The 21,857-nt window shown below is 42.7% G+C and overlaps 1 protein-coding gene across 2 annotated transcripts; it reads left to right on the top strand.

Annotated features, from left to right (window-relative positions):
• Nucleotides 1-573: 573 nt before the first annotated feature.
• Nucleotides 574-21,623, top strand: DHTKD1 (dehydrogenase E1 and transketolase domain containing 1). 2 transcript variants are annotated; one of them, XM_068400619.1, is made up of 17 exons: nucleotides 574-733; nucleotides 2,520-2,675; nucleotides 3,417-3,628; nucleotides 5,439-5,633; nucleotides 5,985-6,254; nucleotides 10,036-10,207; nucleotides 11,774-11,972; nucleotides 12,874-13,186; nucleotides 14,250-14,334; nucleotides 14,985-15,124; nucleotides 15,513-15,663; nucleotides 16,907-17,013; nucleotides 18,102-18,266; nucleotides 18,647-18,729; nucleotides 19,837-20,006; nucleotides 20,534-20,619; nucleotides 21,095-21,623. In XM_068400619.1, exons 1-17 carry the CDS (start codon nucleotides 580-582, stop codon nucleotides 21,194-21,196), a joined length of 2,760 nt encoding a protein of 919 aa, XP_068256720.1. In that variant the 5' UTR covers nucleotides 574-579; the 3' UTR covers nucleotides 21,197-21,623. The 2 variants fall into 2 exon arrangements, with proteins under 2 accessions (XP_068256720.1, XP_068256721.1); XM_068400620.1 differs by lacking the exon at nucleotides 2,520-2,675.
• Nucleotides 21,624-21,857: the final 234 nt, after the last annotated feature.

A 21,857-nucleotide genomic window follows, 5' to 3' on the forward strand; every position in this document is an offset into this window, starting at 1 on the left:
ATCCACTGCTCTCTCCTCATCTACCGGGCCAGTCACTTCATCCTAGAAGTTCACCAAGTTGCTCAAGCACGGTGAAGCCATGCTGATGACTCCTGATGAGTTTCTTGTCCTTCATGTGTTTGGAAATAGTTAGCAGGCACCTGAAAACTTTAGATGAAGCTTTTAGATTTTGTTAAAAACTTTGTGTAACACATGCCTTTTTTGGGTAGGTTTTCTAGAGGTGATGAGGTTAACTCTGTCTTTTCCCAGTCTAACCACAACCCAGCATACCGTGAACATATGATTAAGCTTTGATTCGTTTCAGGAGAGACTTTAGTAAGCAATTTCAGCAGCCTTTTAATAGAAATACCAGCGTGCTGGAAGATATATCTGAAGCGGCTGGAAATTTCCGCGGCATAGCCTGGCCGCTCAGATCTACAGGCCATAATACACACGGCCGAGCCCCTCACAGACCCCCCCAGGCGTCAGCCCGCCCGCGGCCGCCGAGGCCGCCTCAGCCCTGCGGGAGCAGGACGCGGCGGCCCCACCCCGCGCGGGGGCGGTGGCGGCGGCGCGGCCGGCGGGCGGCACTCGGCGGCCATGGCGGCGGCGAACGCTGCGCGCTGCGGTCTGTGGCGGGGCGGCCTGCGGCGCTGGTACCGCACCGAGCGCGGCGTCTACGGCTACAAGCCGCGGGAAGCGGCGAGCGGGCGAGCGGCGGAGCCGCGTAGCGCCGGGGCGAGCGGCAGAGCAGGTCGGACATTCCCTTCTTCCCACCGGGGCTCCGCGGGGCTGAGGAGGGGGCGGCGGGACCGCGGGGAGGCTGGGACGGGCTCTGCTCGGCGGCCCCGCGTTCGCCTCAGGGAGCGCTGAGGGGCCCGCAGTCCGAGGGCGTCGAAGCGTCGGTCTGAGGCGCTTTATGTGCTGTTGTTGTTGCCTTAATGAACGTCGTCCGGAGCCGCCGCATCTCCTCGGGGCCCCCGGCGGGTTTTCCCTTGCCCCGAGGCCGAGCTTGCCCTCCCCGCTCAGCGGGGGCTGAGCGCCGCAAACTCCTTCGCTCTGGTTCCCCGGGAAGGCTGCTGGTACCTTCCCCAGCTCCACGGGCTGAGTGACTGTGAGTGCATCGACCACTGAAGTTACTTCAACCATGTGCTCTTGTGGAGCTTTACTGCTCGCAAAAGCACCTGTGCTTTTACACCTGGGTTTTTTTTTTATATTATGGTGCTTGAACTAGCTAAGTACAGATAACTATCTCCTATAGCAATAACTGTGATGCTTTTAGCTCAGTTTTACAATGCATAAAAATAATTTCAAGCAGAAAACTCTCTGGGATAGGAGTATGGTCCCTGCATTAACAGCTGAGGAGGCTCTGGTAGGAATTAAGCCCCTTGTGCAGAAGCAGGTGTGAAACTGGTTTGTTAGCTCCTGGGCACCAAGTCCCATCACTAAGTACCCTCCTTGGTAGGCGAGGAAAGGGTTAATGTATTTTTCTGTTACATTTTAAAAATTGCTTTTAAATGGCTTTCTTGTTGAGAGTGTTGTGGGAGATGTTAGGGTTATGTTCTTCTGTTGTAGAACCCGTTAAAGAAAAGAACCTGTTTTGGACGGGCCGACTGCATGAACATAATAGCCGGGGCACAGTGCTGGCCACGGACATACGAATGTCAGAGAAATAACTTAGTGAAATCGTTTCAGAAATTGCATTGTTTTGGAAAATGAAAGTCTTCAGGCATGAATACTGTCAGCGCTGCGTCTTTATCAGGGTGAAAAAAACCCCACATTAGAATTGCATTATAAACTGGTTCATATCATTAGTTTGTAGCAGATTCTGCTTGCAGTGTACTTTATTGGTTTACAGTTTATCCACCTGGTCTGTGGCATGTGCTCAATGACAGCGAGGTTGTGTGCATGACCTTTCAGCTGGCCAAGTTTTGCTTATATTGATCATTTTTTGACCTCGATGGAAAATGCCTGCAACAGTGTGTTGCTGGTGTCTGTTGAAAAACATGTTCACATATTTGAATTTTTATTAAGTCTGGCTCAGCAGTGTTAGCTAGTGGCTCCTGCAGACACAGACTTTTTTTTGAAGTCCTAAGACCTGAATTATTGTTAAGACCCTATCCTCCTGTCATTCCAGCAAGGCACAGGGAAGCACAAATGGTATGATTTGAGTTGGCTGAGGAACAAGACTTTGCACATTGGTACCGTGCCATTCTTGAGTTGGACATACCTGTTTTTGTAAACAGATTTGAAGCAAAATGAAGTAGCTCTGCATATGCTTACAGGAGCCTGACTGTGAGGGGAGCCATGGGAGAAATCTAGAGTGTACTTGCTTGAAAATTTGATGTGTGAGAAGATTTAGGAGGTTGATGATGGGAGCTATTGTGGGGTGATATGGTGAAAACAACTGCTTAGAAAAATTATCTTTCCAGCCAGAACCTCGATGATTATCAATGGACAGAACGCTTCTGTGTTGGTGCTGTAAATGGATTAAATGTGAGCCCGTGTGCGATACTGTTCTGCTTTCTTTTTGTTTTCAGTTGACCATGCTCTTGTTCGTTTAATAACTGCATACGCTGAACATGGCCACAAAGCAGCCAAAATAAACCCACTGTTTGCTGGCCAAGCTGTTATGAACATGGTACCTGAAATCCAAGAGCTGGCAGAAGTTCTTCAAGGACCTCTCATTACAACGGGTAGGTCTACAGCCTTATCGCAGAAAATTGTCTTCACGGGTGATTTATTAAGAGGCTGTGACAGCTGTGGAAGAGCCAAATATTGAGTGGCAGTTCAATCAGTAATGAACTGTTGGACAGAAAATTGTTAACTTCAGCCTACTTATATGTTCGTTGCAGAAATCATTGTGTAATGAGTGGCTACCTTCTAGCATCTGTGGAAACCATGAAAACTTATACTTGGTCTTACAGCTACTGAGGTTATACATTAGTTTCTTGTGTTCCTGTAACATTCTATGATTTAGCATAATATTTAACACTGTAGGGAAGCTGCCAGAGCACCAGAGCGGAAGTCAAGACTTATCTTTTCTTGGATCTCTTAAACAAAGGAGGGTGTCACTCTGTGCTTTCTTTTCTCCATCCGCAAAACAGATGCTTATTTACTCGTGATGCAGCTGGGATCGGAGCTCATCTCGGAGCCACAAGATACCGAGTGCTATACTGAGTCACAAAAACAGTGACTTTGTTTCATTCATGGTGAACTCTTTCAGAAAGACATTTTGAGCACCTTACAAATAAGCATGAGACCCTCATATTAGTAACACTAAAGCGTGCTTACAAAATAATCTCTTGAGTTTTGTTTTTAAATGGAGGAAAGGAAGACGACATTAATTTGTATGCTCAAAATGTTAATGTAATTGCAAGACAACACTGCTTCCCCCTCATCCCCCAAAGTGGCTAATAACGTTTATTTCCCACCAGGGCTTCTAAACATGGGAAAAGAAGAGGCTTCCCTGGAGGATGTGTTGGCTTACCTTGACCATATATACTGTGGGCATATTTCCATAGAAACAAGCCAGCTTCCAACTTTGGAGGAGAGAGAATGGTTTACTAAAAGGTTTGAAGAGCTAAAACAAGAAGCATTTACACCTGAAGAGAAAAAGCACTTGTGCAAACTGATGTTGGAGTCCCAGGTACCTTGTTTACTACTATTGGATTGTAATAGAGTCATGGAGTCTGTCATGAACCTTTCACTGCTCTGGGAATTATTCGTTCAGAAAAAGAACAATCGTGATCCTGAAAGGCTTTGACAGTGTGGAAGAGGAAGAAGTACAAGGTTTTGCCTGAAAAAGTGCAGTACACAAATGCAGGAATCTCACTGGAGGTTGTTGCTGAATTTGTTTTGATATTGGCTGCTAAGTAAATAGCGATACCTTTTGGTTTACATTGATTACTTTGGAAATTATTTCTAGGAAAGTATTTCCAGACAGTTCCAAACTCAAAAGGCTTTTAGAAGTAATTAGAACATAATATTGTGTGTAATATGTGTTCTTGTAACATATATTCTTTAACAACTGGAGGCACAAGTAACGACCCTACAAATCCATGAGTAATCAGTCTTCAAAAGTGAGATTCTCTTAGGCTAATGATCTGACAGCTTGTATTAAATGTTACTGATGGGAATGCAAGGTTGGGCAGAGCTCTCTGAAATTTTGTACTCTGGTGCAGCTGTTTTGTGTTTTCCTTTCATCCTCATGCTGATCTGTTTTATTAGCTTTAAAGTATGATGTTTCTCAAGGTTTTGGGAGAACAGAACAGTTGGACCGAGGTGTTAACCATATAGCACTGGTAAATTTGCTGCTTTTCAGCAAAGGAACCTTTGTTCAATGCATTCCTTAAGAAAGTGAAAGATTTATGTATTTGCAAAATGTATAGAGAAAATGTATTCCAGTACTTCTGTACTGTGAAAAATTTTCTTTCCCCCTGCCCTTTTCTCCCTGTGTTATCCAGAAGGATGGAAAGGTAGAAGAGGAGGATCTGTGAAGTTGTCCCTGTCTCCAGTTTTCCAAGTGAAAGGAGTGTTAAATGTAATATTTACCAATGACTAAACAAAAGTATATGGCACATTTCGTATTTTTCTTGCCTCTTTGGCAGTGAAAGGAATTTGACAGTGACGCAGGAGGTTGAAATAGGGACCTTGATGTATCCCATTTTGATTTCAGTATGATCAGAACTGTGATTAGAGTGTAGAATTTAACCCTGACAGGAAAGTCTGCTTCTGTGTGTGATTAGTTCTGTATACATTATTCCTTAGAACTAAATGTTGCTTAACTGCCTTAAGCAGTTGGCTTGGATCTTTGGCTGTGGCTCAGTCTTCCCTTCTCAGATACAGACTTCAGTTTTTTTCAGTTTTCAGTTGCAAAACACTACAGACACTTCCAGTGCTTCCAAAACTTTGTCACTTGTTAGAGCTGTCTAGGAGTAGATGAATGGAGTGAAGTGGGAGGAGTGAGAAGAAAATTGAGTAAATATAGATTTGTTTATTTTCCTTCTCTCAAGCATGCTTCTACCTGTGTTCTAAGGACTGTGTCTAATAGTAATCAAAATGAAACGTTGTGCTTCTAGCACTGTGCATCTCAGGACAGTTAAGGTTCGTACTGTAAAAGTGTACCATTCCTTAATTTCCACCTAGAATAGGTAAACTATCAAGGAATTTGTAAATTGCTCTGGTATTATATTTCTTCCTGCATCTCCTTCCATGTTAGAGACAGTTTGGTCCTCAATCCAACATTTTTCTGCTTAAGAGGAGATAAGAGGTGATTTCTTGTAGTCATCATAGCTTCTGGTCTTAGACTGTGTGGGTGGAGAATGAGCTGAGACTTTCAACGGGTATGCTTAGGTTTGTATGCCTTAAAGGTACAAACATAAATTATATTTCCATTTTCTGAACAGAAGACTGCTGCTTTAAATAGCCTAATACTGAAGTTCTTCTCTTTTTAATAGGAGTTTGATCACTTCTTAGCCACGAAGTTTGCCACAGTGAAGCGATATGGTGGTGAAGGAGCAGAGAGTATGATGGGTTTCTTCCATGAGCTGTTCAAGATGTGTGCGTACAGTGGCGTGACGGATATCATTCTTGGAATGCCTCATCGCGGAAGGCTTAATCTTCTCACGGGTTTACTTCAGCTTCCACCTGAGGTAAGAGAAATGCAATCTCATTGACCGTTGCTCTGTGCCTAATTTCTTTGCAATGAAATAAAACCCCAGAAGTTTGTTGTGTTGTGAATGCTGAAGCAATAAAAAAGTTACCTGTGTGAGAATGTATTCCCCTTCTGTCAGCACCTCAGCTAGATCTTTGCAGGAGACTGTTAAAGAGAACTCAAATCATAGAATGGTTTCAGTTGAAAGGGACCTTAAAGATCATTATGTGCTGTTATCAGAAGCATCCTTGCAATTTCAGAGTAGGAGAGCATAGAGTTCTGTGTGTGTTTCTCTTTCAGCGTGTTAATGAATCGTGAAGGGGATTTAACCAAATTTGTTTCCATGCAGCTCATGTTCCGTAAGATGCGTGGTTTGAGTGAGTTTCCAGAGAATTCAGCAGCCATTGGGGATGTTCTCTCCCACCTGACATCTTCTGTAGATCTTGACTTCGGTTCACACAGGCCTGTGCATGTCACCTTGCTGCCTAACCCCTCACACTTAGAAGCAATCAATCCAGTGGCCGTGGGCAAGACACGAGGAAGGCAACAGACTCTGCTCGATGGAGACTACTCCCCAGAGAGCTCTGCACAGCCTGGAGACAAAGTTATTTGCCTGCAGGTATTTTGCTCACAATTTGTAACTGATCTTTGTAAGACTTTCTGGACTAGCATGTGAACAGAAGTGGTGTATGTAGAAATATGAAACAAAACTGGATTAATGTAGAATTAGAATACCGAGAAGTGGGATCCTCTTTATGGAGAAAGAGGAGGGAAAGGAAGATTTCCAAGTGACACATGTGATGATACTGGCATTTAAACAATTCCATTTCTAAGATTTCTGAAGAACTGATTCTGATACCTTCCTTTATTTTAATAATACTCTGCACTGAGAGCCTTGTGTACCTTTCCTCACAGACCACTTTTGCATTTAAACCACTAATGTTAGCCTTAAATTAAATCAGTTTGGAGAAGAGCTATTAACAAGGTTGCGAAATATACAAGAGGATTTAGAATTTTGTCATTTTCTCATGGTACTGTTGAAGGAAGTCTGCTGGAATTGGTTTTTACTCCTTGAACTGTCTTTCATAGCTGTGGAAGCAGTCCTGTATAGTTCCTTGATAAATTTTCTTTTCTTGCATTGTATTCAACTTGGAAGTACAAGTGAGGCAATCTCTTAAACATTAAAGCTGGGAGTAAAAATGAGTTGGGGCAGAACTGTTCTCCTGTGAAGTGTAATAAAGATGGAGGAAGTTACAGGCAGAAGTGAAAATTTCAGTTATAGATGTTTTGCTTCCTTCTGGAACAGTGTGGATAGTGAGAAAAAGCAGAAAGGAGAATATGAAATATTGAGAAAACTGGAGGCAAGTTGGGGTTCTTAATGTTCTCATTTTTTTATTTTAAAAAAAAAGGCTTTGGAACATGCAAGTGCAGGAAGAAAAGTTTGTTGCCTGATACATCTTCTCCTCATCTTTCAGTGCAGTTATGTCAGTTAGTTTGATAAGATATTATTGCTTCTTAGAGTCTGTTGTCTCATAGTATTAGATCTTCACTGTGTAGTAATGAAACTACTATGACTCTTTAAACAAAGATTCTTCAGGATAAATGGACCCTCCCTGTGCAAGAAAATTTAATTCTTTGGTTTTTGAAGGACTAAGTGGTAGGGGGAATTGCATAGCAGAGAACAGCAACATTTAACTCTGAACAACAACATTTAACTAGCCACCTCAGTGTTAGTAAACTGACTCAAAGTTTTCCCAAAAGAAAGAAAATGTTTCATGTGATGTGAACATCAGTACTCGAGATTGTGTCTTTAAGAGGTCCAAGAGTTAGATTTTAAAAAGAGACATATTTTTACAGCTGTGCCTGTTAACTGCTTTCATTCAGCTAATTGAGAAGAGAGATGAAAGCAGACACCTCCTCTTTCAGAATCTTGGTTTGGAAGTTTCTTTGGGCTTTCTGTTTTCATAGGGCTTTCTCTCCAGAAATGTAAGTGGAGAAACTCTGAACTGAGGTTTACTCCAGCATTTGTTCTATTCTTCCACTAGCCTGAGTGCCAGAGCTTGAGGGTAAAAAGAGTAAAGATCAGCTGAGGTGCCAGTGGTGAGCCTAGTTGTCCAAGGTCTGAAGACCTTTTGGAACTTCAATGTGCTCAGAATATATGAAGACTAGAAAACTCTTCTTGGTTAACTACTGTGGACACTTCTGCAATGTTTAATGATCCACCTCTGCTGAAAAGTGGCTTATTTTTTCACCTTCTCACATACCTTAACTCCACTCCTGGACATCAGGCAACTACTGGTGTTCATGATTTAAACTGAAATCTGAGAATAAGGTCTCCCTGAAATAAGTTTCACATTTGCTGTTCCACTGTCAGGGTCACTGATAAATTAAACTTGATGATGACCTTGCTTTTATGTTCTTTGCTAATGCTGCCCAGAAAAAACATGTGCTAGCAAAAACTGTTTCCATCTTTCTGCTAGAATGACTAAAATCCTCCCTGCCCCACAGGAATTGAATCCTCTGGGGTTTGAGATGCATATGAAGAGACTTGGATAGTCACGCTGTCTGTAGGCTTTAATGCTTTGGGATGTACTCAAGGCCATAAAGTTCTTTCAGATGTTCTAGGGTCTTCACTCAAACGTATCACCGAGATACATAGCCTTCTTAGGGGGCAGAAGAAACCAGAAGGGAAAAGTGAAAACCCAACACTTCAGGAATACGTGTAGCATGGTAAGGGATACAGTGGGGATGCTGTGTTGTCTCTCTTGAAGCAGTGAACTTTGTTTTTCTGTAATGCCTTTTAAAAAAAGTCTCTGTATTAGAACTGTATAAAACCCAGTGCTGCCATTTCACTGGTTGATTACACCTCTACTTTCTTCCAGGTGTACTTGCACCTCCAAAAGTCTTTTAAGGCTTAAAACCATTATCCCTAACTAGAAAACAGAACTGTCATCAGGGTTTAAAAAGAAACTACATCGATCTGTGTAGTGACTTTGATTTGTGAAGTATCGAATCTGCATTCTGAGGAAGCTGTGATCAGGTTCATCAATGGAGAGCTATCTCTACAGAATGTCACAGAATCACAGAATGTTAGGGATTGGAAGGGACCTTGAAAGATCATCTAGTCCAATCCCCCTGCCGGAGCAGGATTACCTAGACCATATCACACAGGAACGCGTCCAGGCAGGTTTTGAATGTCTCCAGAGAAGGAGACTCCACAACCTCTCTGGGCAGCCTGTTCCAGTGTTCGGTCACCCTCACCGTAAAGAAGTTTTTCCTCATATTTATGCGGAACCTCCTGTGTTCCAGCTTGCACCCGTTGCCCCTTGTCCTGTCAATGGATGTCACTGAGAAGAGCCTGGTTCCATCCTCATGACACTTGCCCTTTACATATTTATAAACATTAATGAGGTCACCCCTCAGTCTCCTCTTCTCCAAGCTAAAGAGACCCAGCTCCCTCAGCCTCTCCTCATAAGGGAGATGTTCCACCCCCTTAATCATCTTCGTGGCTCTGCGCTGGACTCTCTCTAGCAGTTCCCTGTCCTTGAACTGAGGGGCCCAGAACTGGACACAATATTCCAGATGTGGCCTCACCAGGGCAGAGTAGAGGGGGAGGAGAACCTCTCTCGACCTACTAACCACACCCCTTCTAATACACCCCAGGATGCCATTGACCCTCTTGGCCACAAGTGCACATTGCTGGCACATCTCTAGTTTCAAAACATGGAAATGCTAGATGATACTCATTCTAGTATCTCTAGACTTTTTGGAAACCTGGGTTGAATGCCATGGTAGTCTCCCCTCCCCTTCCAAATTTTTTTATTTGCAACATTTATTTGCAGTTTTGAAATGTAACTAAGAACTTCGGTTTTATTTCCTTCTGAAGGCTTTTATTTACTTTCATGTGTTTCCATTCAGTTCCTTTTCCACTTTTCTTTCTATCATGTCTGTTCCTGTCTCTGTTTGGTAAGGTGGCAGTAGGCATAAATCCCAGTTCAGCAGCATTTAACTTTCAGCAAAGAGTGTAGTGCATGCTGTGGTGACTGGCTTCCTTTTGTTCAGTGGTCAGTGACTTGCTGCTGACTGCTGCAGCTTGGCTATAGCCATGGTACTTGCGGTCACCTCTACACTGGTGGGTCAGTTTTAAGAGATTATAGGTCCGTTCCAGGCAGTCATGTACAGATGTTGGCTGCTATGACCTTGTGTTAGTGATAAGACTATAAAAACTCTCAAATCATGAAAACAGTAGTCTGAAAGGGGTTAAGAAGTGGATCTGGCTGAAACTATTATCTGTCCTACCTACTCAATTTGAAAGGTCTTTCTTACTGAGTTACGGTTTTGATTTTGCTATTCCTCCAGTGTTTTCTAATGAGACTTTTCCATCTTCTTCCCTAATGTAGGTTCATGGCGATGCTGCTTTCTCTGGGCAAGGGATTGTTCCTGAAACACTGACCCTCTCTAGTCTACCACATTTCAGAGTTGGTGGGAGCATCCATTTGATTGTTAATAACCAGCTGGGCTATACCACTCCTCCAGAGCGAGGACGATCCTCTCTGTACTGTAGTGATATTGGTATGTGTAGTTGAATCAGAAGGAAAATTGCCTGTTGTGTCAGAAAGGATTTTTAACTCAGGTGTGAATATATGGCATGGGCTTCTTATAGCAAGTGCCTGTCAACTCTAGGGAGTTAGATTAATATATCTCCATTTTCATGATAGAGTAGAAATTAAAAATATTATTATTACCTCCTACTAGCAAAAATTCAGATGCTAAAAATATGCCTTCCTCTGTCTGCTTTATGGCAAAGACTAAATATCAGGCGAAAATCTTGTCACATTTTTACAGGATGTTATAAAATATTTGCCAGATTACTGTGAAGTCTTTATAACTCATTTAATTTCTGCCATGTCATTGACAGCTTTTAAAAATGTATTGTGATGGAGTGTATAATAGATATATTTTAAATGTATCTTGTTAAATTTAATCAAAATCATTCCAGTCTGTTTTCTGAGCAAGATTTGTAAGTCAGATACTCTCTCATTTTTCTGTTTTGTTTGTTGTCAGGTGAATTTGTTCAGCTTTTAATTGAAAGATGAGGCTTATGCCATTTCTAAGCTTAAACTCCAAGTCTTTTGTTTTGGACTGGTCTTTCTTAGTGATAAACAGATGTATTATAATGAGCAAGATCAGAGACATAGTAGTCAGTCCCTTGTGTATGTCTCCTGGAATTAAAAATATGCTGATATATGTTTTTAAGACTTAACATCAAGTGTTTGTGTTGTCTTATAGTTTCATCAAACCAAACAGGTAGATTCATTAAATCTGATTAGGTAGATAGTATGTGTTATTATTAGTTTTTCCCTGAACTGGTTTTATGTTGTGGGTTTTTTTGGTCTTGGGTCTTTTTTTTGTCCTGCATCCTTAGTTTTCCTTCCTTCTTACGTGGTCAGTGAGGAGGGGAGGTGTTACCCATTTGAGCTTCGGGATTTTGCTAGGGAGGAAGGCTTGATGTGGGTCAGGAATGGCTGAAGCATCTTAATTTCCCAGAATTTGGGCAGATGAAGTACAAGAGGAGCACTATCTTGCTGGGAAGATTTGCAGCCAAATTGTCATACAGGAGAGAGTGTTGAGACGTTTGAATTTTGCAGTGTTCTCTTTAATGAAGAGACTTTTGCCTGGAGGAGCCATGGATAGAATGACTACTGACAAGGCAGAAGATTGTTTCTGGCCTGTATGAATTCATAGTAGTGATAGCTTAGAATAAGAAGGAAAAAACCTCAGTTTTTATTTGAAAGAGAAGTGGTCAAATAGTTCTCTCCCATTCCCCAGAGATTTCCATGCAGATTGGGAAGGTGTAGGAACTGTGTATAGGAAGTCCTGTGGGAATTTAGTGCTAGTAAAGAAGTTGTGCTCAAACTGTGACAAGTACAACAGGTTGGGCTAATTGCACTTTCTCTCGGGGAAGACTCCTACTCCTTACCCCAGCACTCATCATAAAGAGCATCTTATATAGATTTGTTTTTGTTAAATACACTTCACATGAGTTGTCTGTAATTTTCAGCAAAGTAAGAGTGTGTCTGCTTTCTCTGGGAGGGATTGGGTGTGATAACTGTTGTTACGTTTGGAATCCCTGGGCAGGTAAAATTGTTGGATGTGCAGTTATCCATGTGAATGGGGATGATCCTGAAGAAGTTGTCCATGCCACACGACTGGCTGTGGAGTACCAACGCCTGTTCCGCAGGGACGTGATAGTAGACTTGCTGTGCTACAGGCAGTGGGGCCACAATGAACTTGATGAGCCGTTCTTTACCAACCCCAGCATGTACAAAATCATCAGGTAAGGGTAACAGCACGTGATGGGGGAACCCAAAATATACCTGTGTCTACACCAACTCAGTATTGCCTGCTACAGTAATAGAAGTCTCTGTATAATGAAGAACCTTTGCCATACCTACAAGTCTTTAAGTGTAGCTACGCTGTCAGCAGCCCTTGTCTAAGGTGTGAGTCTGATAATGAGATGTTAATGAAGGTAACCAGTAGTGTTGGTTCTTTAATATGCGGCTTGATGCCTCTTGGAGAACAATCTTGCACATAGCCCTTGGGTTTCAAATTCATGATCGCTTGTAATCAGAAAGCAAAGTTGTCTTCTGTGTGCCAGAGGGAAGCGTAGATAATGGGGGAGAATGGGCAGGAAGCCAGTATGACATTTGTCTTGTCTTTGCCTGGCCCTGCTGATTCCAGTGGGGACTCATCTTTATAAGCATTTAAATGTATTCAGATTCCATCCTTATCCCCAAAGAAAAAAGCACATAAAAATTTACTGGCCAATGAATTCTGGTGTTTTAGGTGAAGCATTTATGGAATGGATGGCTTGGTTCTCAGCTAATACTGAAATCCTACTGTCAGTTTGTCTGAAGAAAATACGTGTGGTAACACAGAGTCAGTCTAACTGGGAGGTGTTTTTGACTTGCTTTTACCTGTAACTCCCAACTATAGGCACTTTTTTTTTTTTTTTTTTTTTTTTAAAATAAAGGACTGTAAAGCCCATATCCAAGAGAATTGTTATCTTTCTGGAAGTGCCAGGAAAGCAAACCTGATGCAAATTAGTATAATGCAGCAGGACATCATTTATTTTAGTTTTCCGTGGTACCTGGCAGTAGTAAGGCGGTATTTCCTTGTTCTGCAGTGACACTGTTTTCAGGCTTAATATCTATGGGGTTTGATTCCCTCCCTGACAGATCCCGTAAGAGTATCCCAGACACATACGCAGAAAACCTAATAACTGCTGGGCTCATGACTGAGGCTGAAGTATCTGAGATAAAGACAACATACTATTCTAAACTGAATGATCACCTTGCCAACATGACTTTGTATAGTCCACCTCCTACCAACCTGCAGGCTCACTGGAAAGGCTTGGTTGAGCCTTCTGCTAAGATCACCACTTGGGACACAGGTATGCCTGTACCCCTTCTGCAGTTTATTGGAGTCAAGTCTGTAGAGGTGCCTGAAGAACTCCAGATGCACAGCCATCTCCTGAAGACCTATGCACAGGTCAGTAGAGCATAATGTTTTTAGTCCCATTGCTCAAAGGTATGACCTGTTACAGGAAAAACTCTAAATGCAGCACGGCTACCAGTTGGAAAATAGCATCGTATTCTCTAGGAAAAACAGCTTGGTGTCTTTTTCAAGGCTGAGATTATGCCATTTTTCCTCCGGTTTTGAAGAAAGACGTGTCCTCTCCCCCAAATCTGACCATCTACTTAGTTTTGTTATTTCAACAATATTTTGTTGCAGTGAAGAAAAAAGCTTACAGAAAATACAGTTTATTATTCTTACAAATAATAGAAACTATTATGGTAAATGACTATAATTTATATGCTTTATGATTATAATGAGTACTTTGTGAGAGAATGGATCAGGAACTTGGTAATAGCGTACACAGTTTCTAAACCCAGTAGTGAGTGTTTATGTTTTATATAAACATGAGCATACACATGTGGCCAAGTTTGCCAGTCAGTTTTTGATAGCTCCTAAGTTTGTGTGCAATAATTGGATTGGTTTGGGTTTGTGAACGTTGCCCTTTGATGAATGATGACCATGCACAGGTGTCTGGTTTGCAGTCAGAGAGAGGCCATGAGTTGAATATTTCTGAAGACTGATGTTCTTGTCTTCCCAGCCCAAGGCAAGAACAGGACAGCTGAGTGTGATCATTTGTCTGCAGTTCTGCAGGCCAGAATGGGGGAGAATTCTGGAGACTGAAATACTTAGCCTGGTGTCTTTCATCACTGCTAACCAGACAAATCAAAAGTCTGTCAAGAGCACGCTCTCTGCTGTGCTAAAGATTTTTAGTATTTTCAGACTAAGATCTAATTTGTCAGTCCACAGTTTGTTGACTGGTAAGTGAACACGTGGGTCATCCATGATTCTGTGGTCCACAGGGCAACCTTCTTCAGGATGTGCTGAAATAAGACTCTGTATATTCCAAAACAACCTCAGCTGGCTGCAGGAATATAGCATTCTCTTTATTTTTCCTAGCTTCTAACATTGCCACCAAAAGAGCTACAGATGGAAAAAGGCAAAATAGTAACTTTTCTTTTGTTGTTTACTTTTTTAGTCAAGAGTTCAAAAAATGGAGGAAGGAAAAAAGCTGGACTGGGCAACAGCTGAGGCTTTAGCGTTTGGCTCTCTGCTGAGCCAAGGTAAGAGGCAACTAGACAGCAGACAATAAAATATTTTTGCTTTGATGTCAATAAAGTATAACATTGGACTACTTAGGTGTTTCTAATTCTAAAGATTGATATGATGTATAAATTTGCATGGTACTAAAAGAAGGTAAATATGAATCCTGTATGTCACTAATGTTTGTAGATTGAGTACTAAATGTCTTCAAAGAATTGTTGCTCCTTCCCACTCCCCAAACACATTTGTGTGTAGAGCTAAGCCCATGAGCAATGCCGCTGACATCAGGGCGGCCTCCCAAATACTTCTGGAGTGTGTTTCATGCTACTATTTCTTTTCCCTGCTCTCTAGCCTGAATTCATATCTCCATTTAAATATGATACAGAATGCACATTTTTTTGCAGTTTGCTTCAGTAAATTGAAGCGTTTACCACAAAATAATTCTTGGATGCAGAGAGGAGAAAAGAGAAATGTCTGAGCATCTCTGTGCTTCTGAGTTGTAGCTGCTTGTGGTTAAGAATTCCATCTCAGATTTGATGTTGCTGATGAGGGGAAATCCAAGAAGAGACATAACAAGAGAAGTAATATTTTAGAAATGGGGAGTTGTTGTCCTGCATGTTTTCTTGTTACATGACTTGCTAATCCAGTGTTTTGTTTGTTGCTTGGCAAGGGTTTAACATCAGACTAAGTGGACAGGATGTTGGCAGAGGAACCTTTAGCCAACGGCACGCGATGTTGGTTTGCCAAGAGACAGATGATACCTACATTCCTCTGAATCATATGTCCCCAGACCAGAAAGGTTTCCTAGAGGTAGGTTCTGTCGTCCACAGGACACCCTTCTTCAAGTTGTGCTGAAACAGAATGCGTGTTTTAAATCTGCTGAGAACATACATAGGTAGCCTGGATATTCTGGCAAACCCCAGATACAGAGACATAAAAACTGCCAGGGCACCCCCATTCTTTGCAGTTACCCTCTTTTCAAATTTAACAAGGGGGTTTGCTTTTCCTTGAGAGATCAGCTATTATTCTTTTCCCCTCAGTGTCTTCATTCAAAAGCAAAAAAAAGAGGTGACCATCAATTGCCTTTAGGAGTTCACGTCCTCAGTGTGCCTAGCCCTGATGTGCCTGGTTCCAAAGGTTCTTAACCCTGGGTTGTCTTCTTCCTCACCCACCCCTCCCAACGATTTCCTTTTGTTAGGTCAGTAACAGTCCCTTGTCTGAAGAAGCTGTGCTTGGTTTTGAATATGGGATGAGTATTGAGAGCCCTAAGTTACTGCCAATTTGGGAAGCTCAATTTGGAGACTTCTTTAATGGAGCCCAGATAATATTTGACACTTTCATCTCTGGAGGTGAGTGTGCAAGGAGCTAATATATTTAAAAATGAATCATTTGTACTAAGCACGTTCTTAGAAAATCCTTCATCTTCAAAGTTAAAGGGCAACGTGTTGAGAAAATAATTTTGTTTTCTCAAGAAGTCTTGTGAGCTTGCCTGTGTGGTCCTGACTTCTGTGCAGCTTTTCTCTTAAGAGAATCCATCTAAAATGAAAGACACCCCGCCCTTGGCAGAAGACAGTCATTCCAAAAGGACAGCTGATTATATTAATGGCCTTTCTTTCCCCCCTCCCCCTCCCCCCCATTTATTTTACTGTGTGTATATATAGTTGATGGCTTTTTAGGCTGTACCTTTCCTTCATGAGGCATCTGAAAAAATCCTGAAGCAATACAGAAGGAAGATAGTGATTATTTGAAACAAACAAAAAAACCCACAACAATGCCTTACAACCAACCTCTAAGTTTGACTCTAGCATGTTTTTTGAGTGCTCAGATAAAAGACTGCTCTGAGCTGGAACATGCTGAGAAAATGCTAAGATGGACTTATAGGGTGGGATTCCTTGTATGTAAGCATCCAGAGTTTTGGCATCTAGCCTGAGTTCGGTCTCTGCACTCCCTCTATAATCATAGATGGAAATTCAGAGGCCCTCTTATCCCACCCATCCTCAACATGGATTTGAGGCTGGGGTGAATTAACCTTCTGGATCTGACTAATCCTTTAAATAGCGCAGGAGGTTTGACAGAGCTCAGGGGAACTAGCCTGTGGCTAGCACTGCTGTGTTAGCTAGGACTGGCTCACAGGATGCTGCCTGGGTCATGCCTGCAGAGGACCAAATGACAAGGTATGCAGAAAATATGCAATGAATTATGATTAGGGGTTTTCTTACTGGAGAGTTACCTTTGAGAACGCCTGTTAGTCAGGAGGACAATTCCGTTAAGAGGATTCTTGCATACTGTGGTGATGTTTTAGAGAAGGTTTTAAAATCTTCACCATGTCACATGCTCCACATGGAGGCTTAAGTCTTCTGGAAGCCCAAAGTTCCATGATAATTTCAGAAACTTCAGATCATCTCATGTGTGCTGTTTCAGTGTTGTGAATCTCATGGCAAAATGCCAGCTGCATGTTTCAGGCTTGTATTTAAATGATGTGGAAATGAGCTATTCTTTTTTCTTGAGTAGTTTGTGCAAAGTAGTATGTGTTTTGTGGTTTTATGTTCTGTAGAAATCATTCTTTCTTTCCTCCTCACTGTGTGTTTTCAGGTGAGGCCAAATGGCTTCTGCAGAGTGGGATAGTAATTCTTCTTCCCCACGGCTATGATGGCGCAGGCCCTGAGCACTCGTCCTGCCGGATGGAACGATTCTTACAGGTACCCCACCACACCTCTCAGATTCACATATTCCCCATCACAGTACTGGCAGCCAGTGCCTTTTCCACAAAATGCCCCATTCGTGGTGTACCTGCTAGTGACATCAGAAGCTGGAGACATACCAGGATCATACCCTGATGATAAGATAGGAACGCACTGGGCTGAAAGTGGAGGAGGAAAGGGGACTGTGATGAGAAGGTGTAGGTCTAGAAGTAGTGAGGAAGCAGTTTTGGTTTAAATGCTGCCACAACAGCTCTGGTGCAAGACTCTGATTGAACCTTGTAATAAATGCTCATTGTTCCTGTTGCAGCTCTGTCACCTGCCCAAGTTGGGTGTGTGGTAACATGAAATTTCCTAACGTGAGATTTGCACAGTGCTTGCAGAGGCCCTGTGCCCCCTGCAGACAGCCCTAGTGGGACGTGCTTCAGTACTGCCTGCTGTATGTTTTCTGATTGCTGCTCCTCAGCACTGTCGCTGTACCACAGAATGAGTCCAGTAGCAAGACAGAATTGCTGAGTTGCAAATAGCAGACCTCTAATGAGCACTTCTTACAGAAAACATCTTGGGGGTTGGCATCAGAAACGGGCAGCCACACTCTTGAGCAAACCACTTACAGATCTGTCCACTCGGTACATATCATACAAACAGAATGCTGGACACTATTAAATACTAGTTATCAATCTGTGGCACATGTTGTGCCCTTGTAACTATAGTAAGTAAATTAAAGCCTTTTCATTTGGGTAATGGATTAAGGAGGGGTTTGCAGCATGTTTAGGGGGATGCTGCCACTCTGATGGAGAAATCATGACCTCACCACTGTTAGAAAAACTGTCATGCCCTGGTTACAGTGTGCTAGAAGGAGGCAGTTCAGATATAATCTTACCAGTTTATATATTTATCTTACCAGTTTAAATACTAAAGCCATTTCTTCTCTGAAGTTGTTCTTCCCTGCAGCCAGTGTCTGAATTGGGATATTTGCTCTTGTATTCTTATACTAGTCAGCGCGCTTGATGTGCCTGGATTCTCTCTTGCATATTTGGCTCACTGCTTCCTTCTTGACAAGGTATTGCTTTGTTCCCCTTACATAGATGTGTGACAGCTCAGAAGAGGGAGTCGATGGGGACCAAGTCAACATGTCAGTTGTGCATCCCACCACCCCAGCACAGTATTTCCATTTACTCCGGCGGCAAATGGTCCGAAACTTCAGGAAACCTCTCATTGTTGCTTCTCCCAAAATGTTGCTCAGGCTCCCTGTAAGCTGAAAACTTTCTTTTTGTTGTTTTTTTTCCTTCTCTTCTGTGTTCTCTTCCCCTTTCTCTTTGTTCTTCCTCTGTGTTCTGCAGTCTCTGTCTTGGGGTCAGATCAATGGGGTTTTGCCTGTTTGGGGCAGGATAGGTTGAGGATTAAAGCTGGGTGGAGGTGAGCTAGAAGTAGGGTTGATTCTAGTTCTGGTGGTGTTCTTGGGAATCTTATCATGTCACCTTTCATCGGTGTGAATGGAATGGGAATGGGAGGGGGAGGGAAGACTGTATCTTTTGTACTTACCAAAACCCTGTCTTAGTACCTTCTCCACAACTCTGGCCTGAGAGAAAAGGTAGCAAGATTTGGTAACTTCCATCTCGCCCTCATGTAGGCTGCTGTATCAAGTTTTGAAGAAATGGCCCCAAGGACAACATTCAAGCCTGTCATTGGTGACTCCTCAGTAGATCCTAAAAGGTAGCTCTACTTTCTTAGAGGAAAAGCACAGAAAGGATGTCCTGTCCCTTTTTCCTACCTAACAGCTCAAGTTTGAGGTGATATGAAAGAGGTGACTTTGGGGGGGAAGTGTTGTTTTATGGTGGGCGACTTAATTTTACTTGATTCTCTCCTTTTCTTCTACTTACTTGTTGGTAGTTACCATATCTGTCTGCATCATAGTCAGGTGTTCAGGCTTTCAGCCCTTGCCCCCACAGGGGGGCTGTTACCATAGTTGTTACTCTGATGGGCGCTATCCTGCACCATGCCTGTTAGTGAACAGTCACTGGGAGCAGCTGTTATGTGAAGAGATGCAGAATTTGTGTTCTGGTGTTGGAACACCTGAGCTGATGAAGTTAGGATAATAATAAATTGTGTGTGTGTATCTCCCTCCCTTCAGATATTATAGAGAATCCTGTTCACAATGGGCAATTCTGGCCTTCCTTTTTTTTCCCTCCTAAGGTTCTTATCTGGTCCTAGTCCCAGTACTGCTCGAGTCTGACAGCATCCTTCATGTTTGCATCCTCATCCACAATCAAAAGGCTGGAAGTATCTTAGCATCTTGGGTTTTTTAAGTGGGATGGTGAGGCACAAAGGGTGAGGTTTTTCTCCTTGCCTTTTCCCAGTAAGGGTAGGCAGCCAAGACCTCTCCGATTGCTGGAGGGTATTGTGTATCTCCAGCAGGCAGTTCCTCTTTGGCACAGGAGAGCATTGTCCTCTGGAGGTACTTCTCTCCCTTTCTGGTTTATTCTCTATGGAGAGTGCATAGATGACGAGCTTTGACTAGGTGTTTAATTTTTAGATAGTTAAAGCTAAGAGAGATTAATCCCATTGTAAGGTAACTTTCCCAGGATTCCTGAAGAAACAGGACCTCTGGGCTCTGGCATAACTGTGCCCAAAGGTTAGTTTGCCAGCTGTTGGAGGGCAGTGGGAGGGAAGGGAAGGCAAAGAAGAGGAAAGATGGTCTAGGGTAGCAATTTAGCTTCATAAAGTTGTCTTTTAAAGTTTGTTTTTGTTCAAAATATGAGACTGTTCTGTATAGAGTTTCTGTAAAACACTAAACTTGGAAACATTCTTATTTTTCTTTAGTGTCACCCAAGTGGTGCTCTGTTCCGGTAAGCATTACTATGCTTTGGTGAAGCAAAGAGAGACACTAGGAGAAAAACAGCACAACACAGCTCTTCTGAGACTTGAAGAACTGTGTCCTTTCCCCCTGGAAGCTCTACAGCAAGAGCTGGGCAAATACAGCCGTGCGAAAGGTCAGCCAGGTTTTTACCTTTGTGTTTCTAAACTCTTTGAAGTACTGAACTAAATCTGTTGCCTGTCTTTCAGGATGAAGAGTTGTAGTGGCTTTTTCCTCTTTGTTTTCCCCACCCCGTACATCTAGTGTTTCTGGAGTGGGATAATACAAATGTTTACTACTTTTGCTAAAAGAACTTGTCTCTCTGCTATTGTTAGCTTCCATAAAGCACTACTAAAAATCAAAGTGAACCATTTGGGGCATTTTTTTCATTGGTGTTTGCCGTCCAGTCCTTTAAGTAGCTTTTGAAAATGGCAGTAGAAAAGCAGAATATACCCACAGTATACCGTAATGGTGGACATACTTTTGGTTTGACTTCAGCAAGCTGTGACCTGCAAGAGTATTCGATCTGGCAAGCCTTTATTTCAAAGGTAGTGCCAAGACAAAAAAAAAAAAGGCAGAGGTGCTACAAAAGAAAAAACTGCTTTTCTTGAGCTGCTGAAAAGATAAATATGTGCATTTGTAATGTACTCATCCTTCCTTTAGTCTTCATCTGGAGTCAGGAAGAACCACAGAACATGGGTCCATGGTCCTTTGTGTCACCACGGTTTGAAAAGCAGCTGGGGGTTAAGGTAAGATGTCCCCATGGTGTTTTAGTCTTTAAAATGAAGCTTGAAGTTCTCCTTGAATGTAAAATTCTGTGGTGCTTACACAAAAACTTAATCCTGATGGCTAAACCAAATGTGTGTTCTAATTTAAGCTACTTATGCTCTTTATAGCACCAGTTAGTGGTGATGAGCAGGACTGGAGCTTTCTTTTATCCGGTGTTTAGTCAAAGTAGACAGGATGATGGAAGATCCCAGGTAGGAAACAACATGTTTGAAGCGAGCAGTAGGAGAATCCAAAGCTGCCGTTTGCTCTGGCAGATCGTGCACTATAGTGTTCTTGGAGCCAGGGTCTTTGGGAGATGCTGGATAACTTCCTGCATTACTTCCAGCTGGGACTGCCCAGTATCTGACAGTAGATATCTCCATGGCATCCAGGGAACTCGGGATGCGATCCTATGCTTCTGCTTCATTAATCATTTCCTCCTGACTCAAATTTCAGCTCCGTCTTGTGAGCAGACCTCCTTTACCAGCCCCAGCAGTTGGCATTGGAACCCTACACCACCAGCAGCAGGAAGACATTCTTACCAACACGTTTATCTAAGTTTTCAACGGACAGACTGCTCCTGCTGTCAGTCATGTTTGGTGCCTCCTCCAGTGAAGAAGAACAAAACCCAGACCCTTAAGAGTTAGTTCTCCAAAATGCGAAAAAAAGAATGGAACAAGTTCTGTAATGATGAAGGAATTTTTTCATGTAGGGGAATACCTAAAGATGAGGGGTGATGCCTGTTACTCTACATAGTTCTTGTTCTCTTGTATTTTCTACAAAATATCTTTTTAAAGTTTAAAAGAAAAAAAATCCCGTCCAGGGGGCAGATCGGTGAGGTACCTTGAATCATGTTGCTTATCTGCACTGTCAGTTCCCGGGAATGGTGCGTGTGGGGAAACAGTTTCTGTTTCCACTGAAGTGTTAGTGCTGTTTGGTTGAATAAACGCTTCCCCGTGCCTGGGAATGAGCCATTTCTATAGCAGTGTGTTGTGGATTTCCCATTTCTTTTCCTAGGGGACAGGAATGAAATCTGTTGCAGCTGTTGGTGCTCAACGCATGAGTCGTTAAAGCAGGATCCCTGGGGGTGGACCCTGCAGGGCGGCTCCTCGAGGCTTCAGGCACCGCTGTTTCTCTCGCCCGGAACAGCAGCGCTTTCACATCAAGCTCGCAGGGCGGAAGGCACGCTGCAGGGATCGTGGCACGTTTTAGAACCGCC

Source organism: Nyctibius grandis, chromosome 5 (genome assembly GCF_013368605.1).
Source record: "Nyctibius grandis isolate bNycGra1 chromosome 5, bNycGra1.pri, whole genome shotgun sequence".
Taxonomy (NCBI): domain Eukaryota; kingdom Metazoa; phylum Chordata; class Aves; order Nyctibiiformes; family Nyctibiidae; genus Nyctibius; species Nyctibius grandis.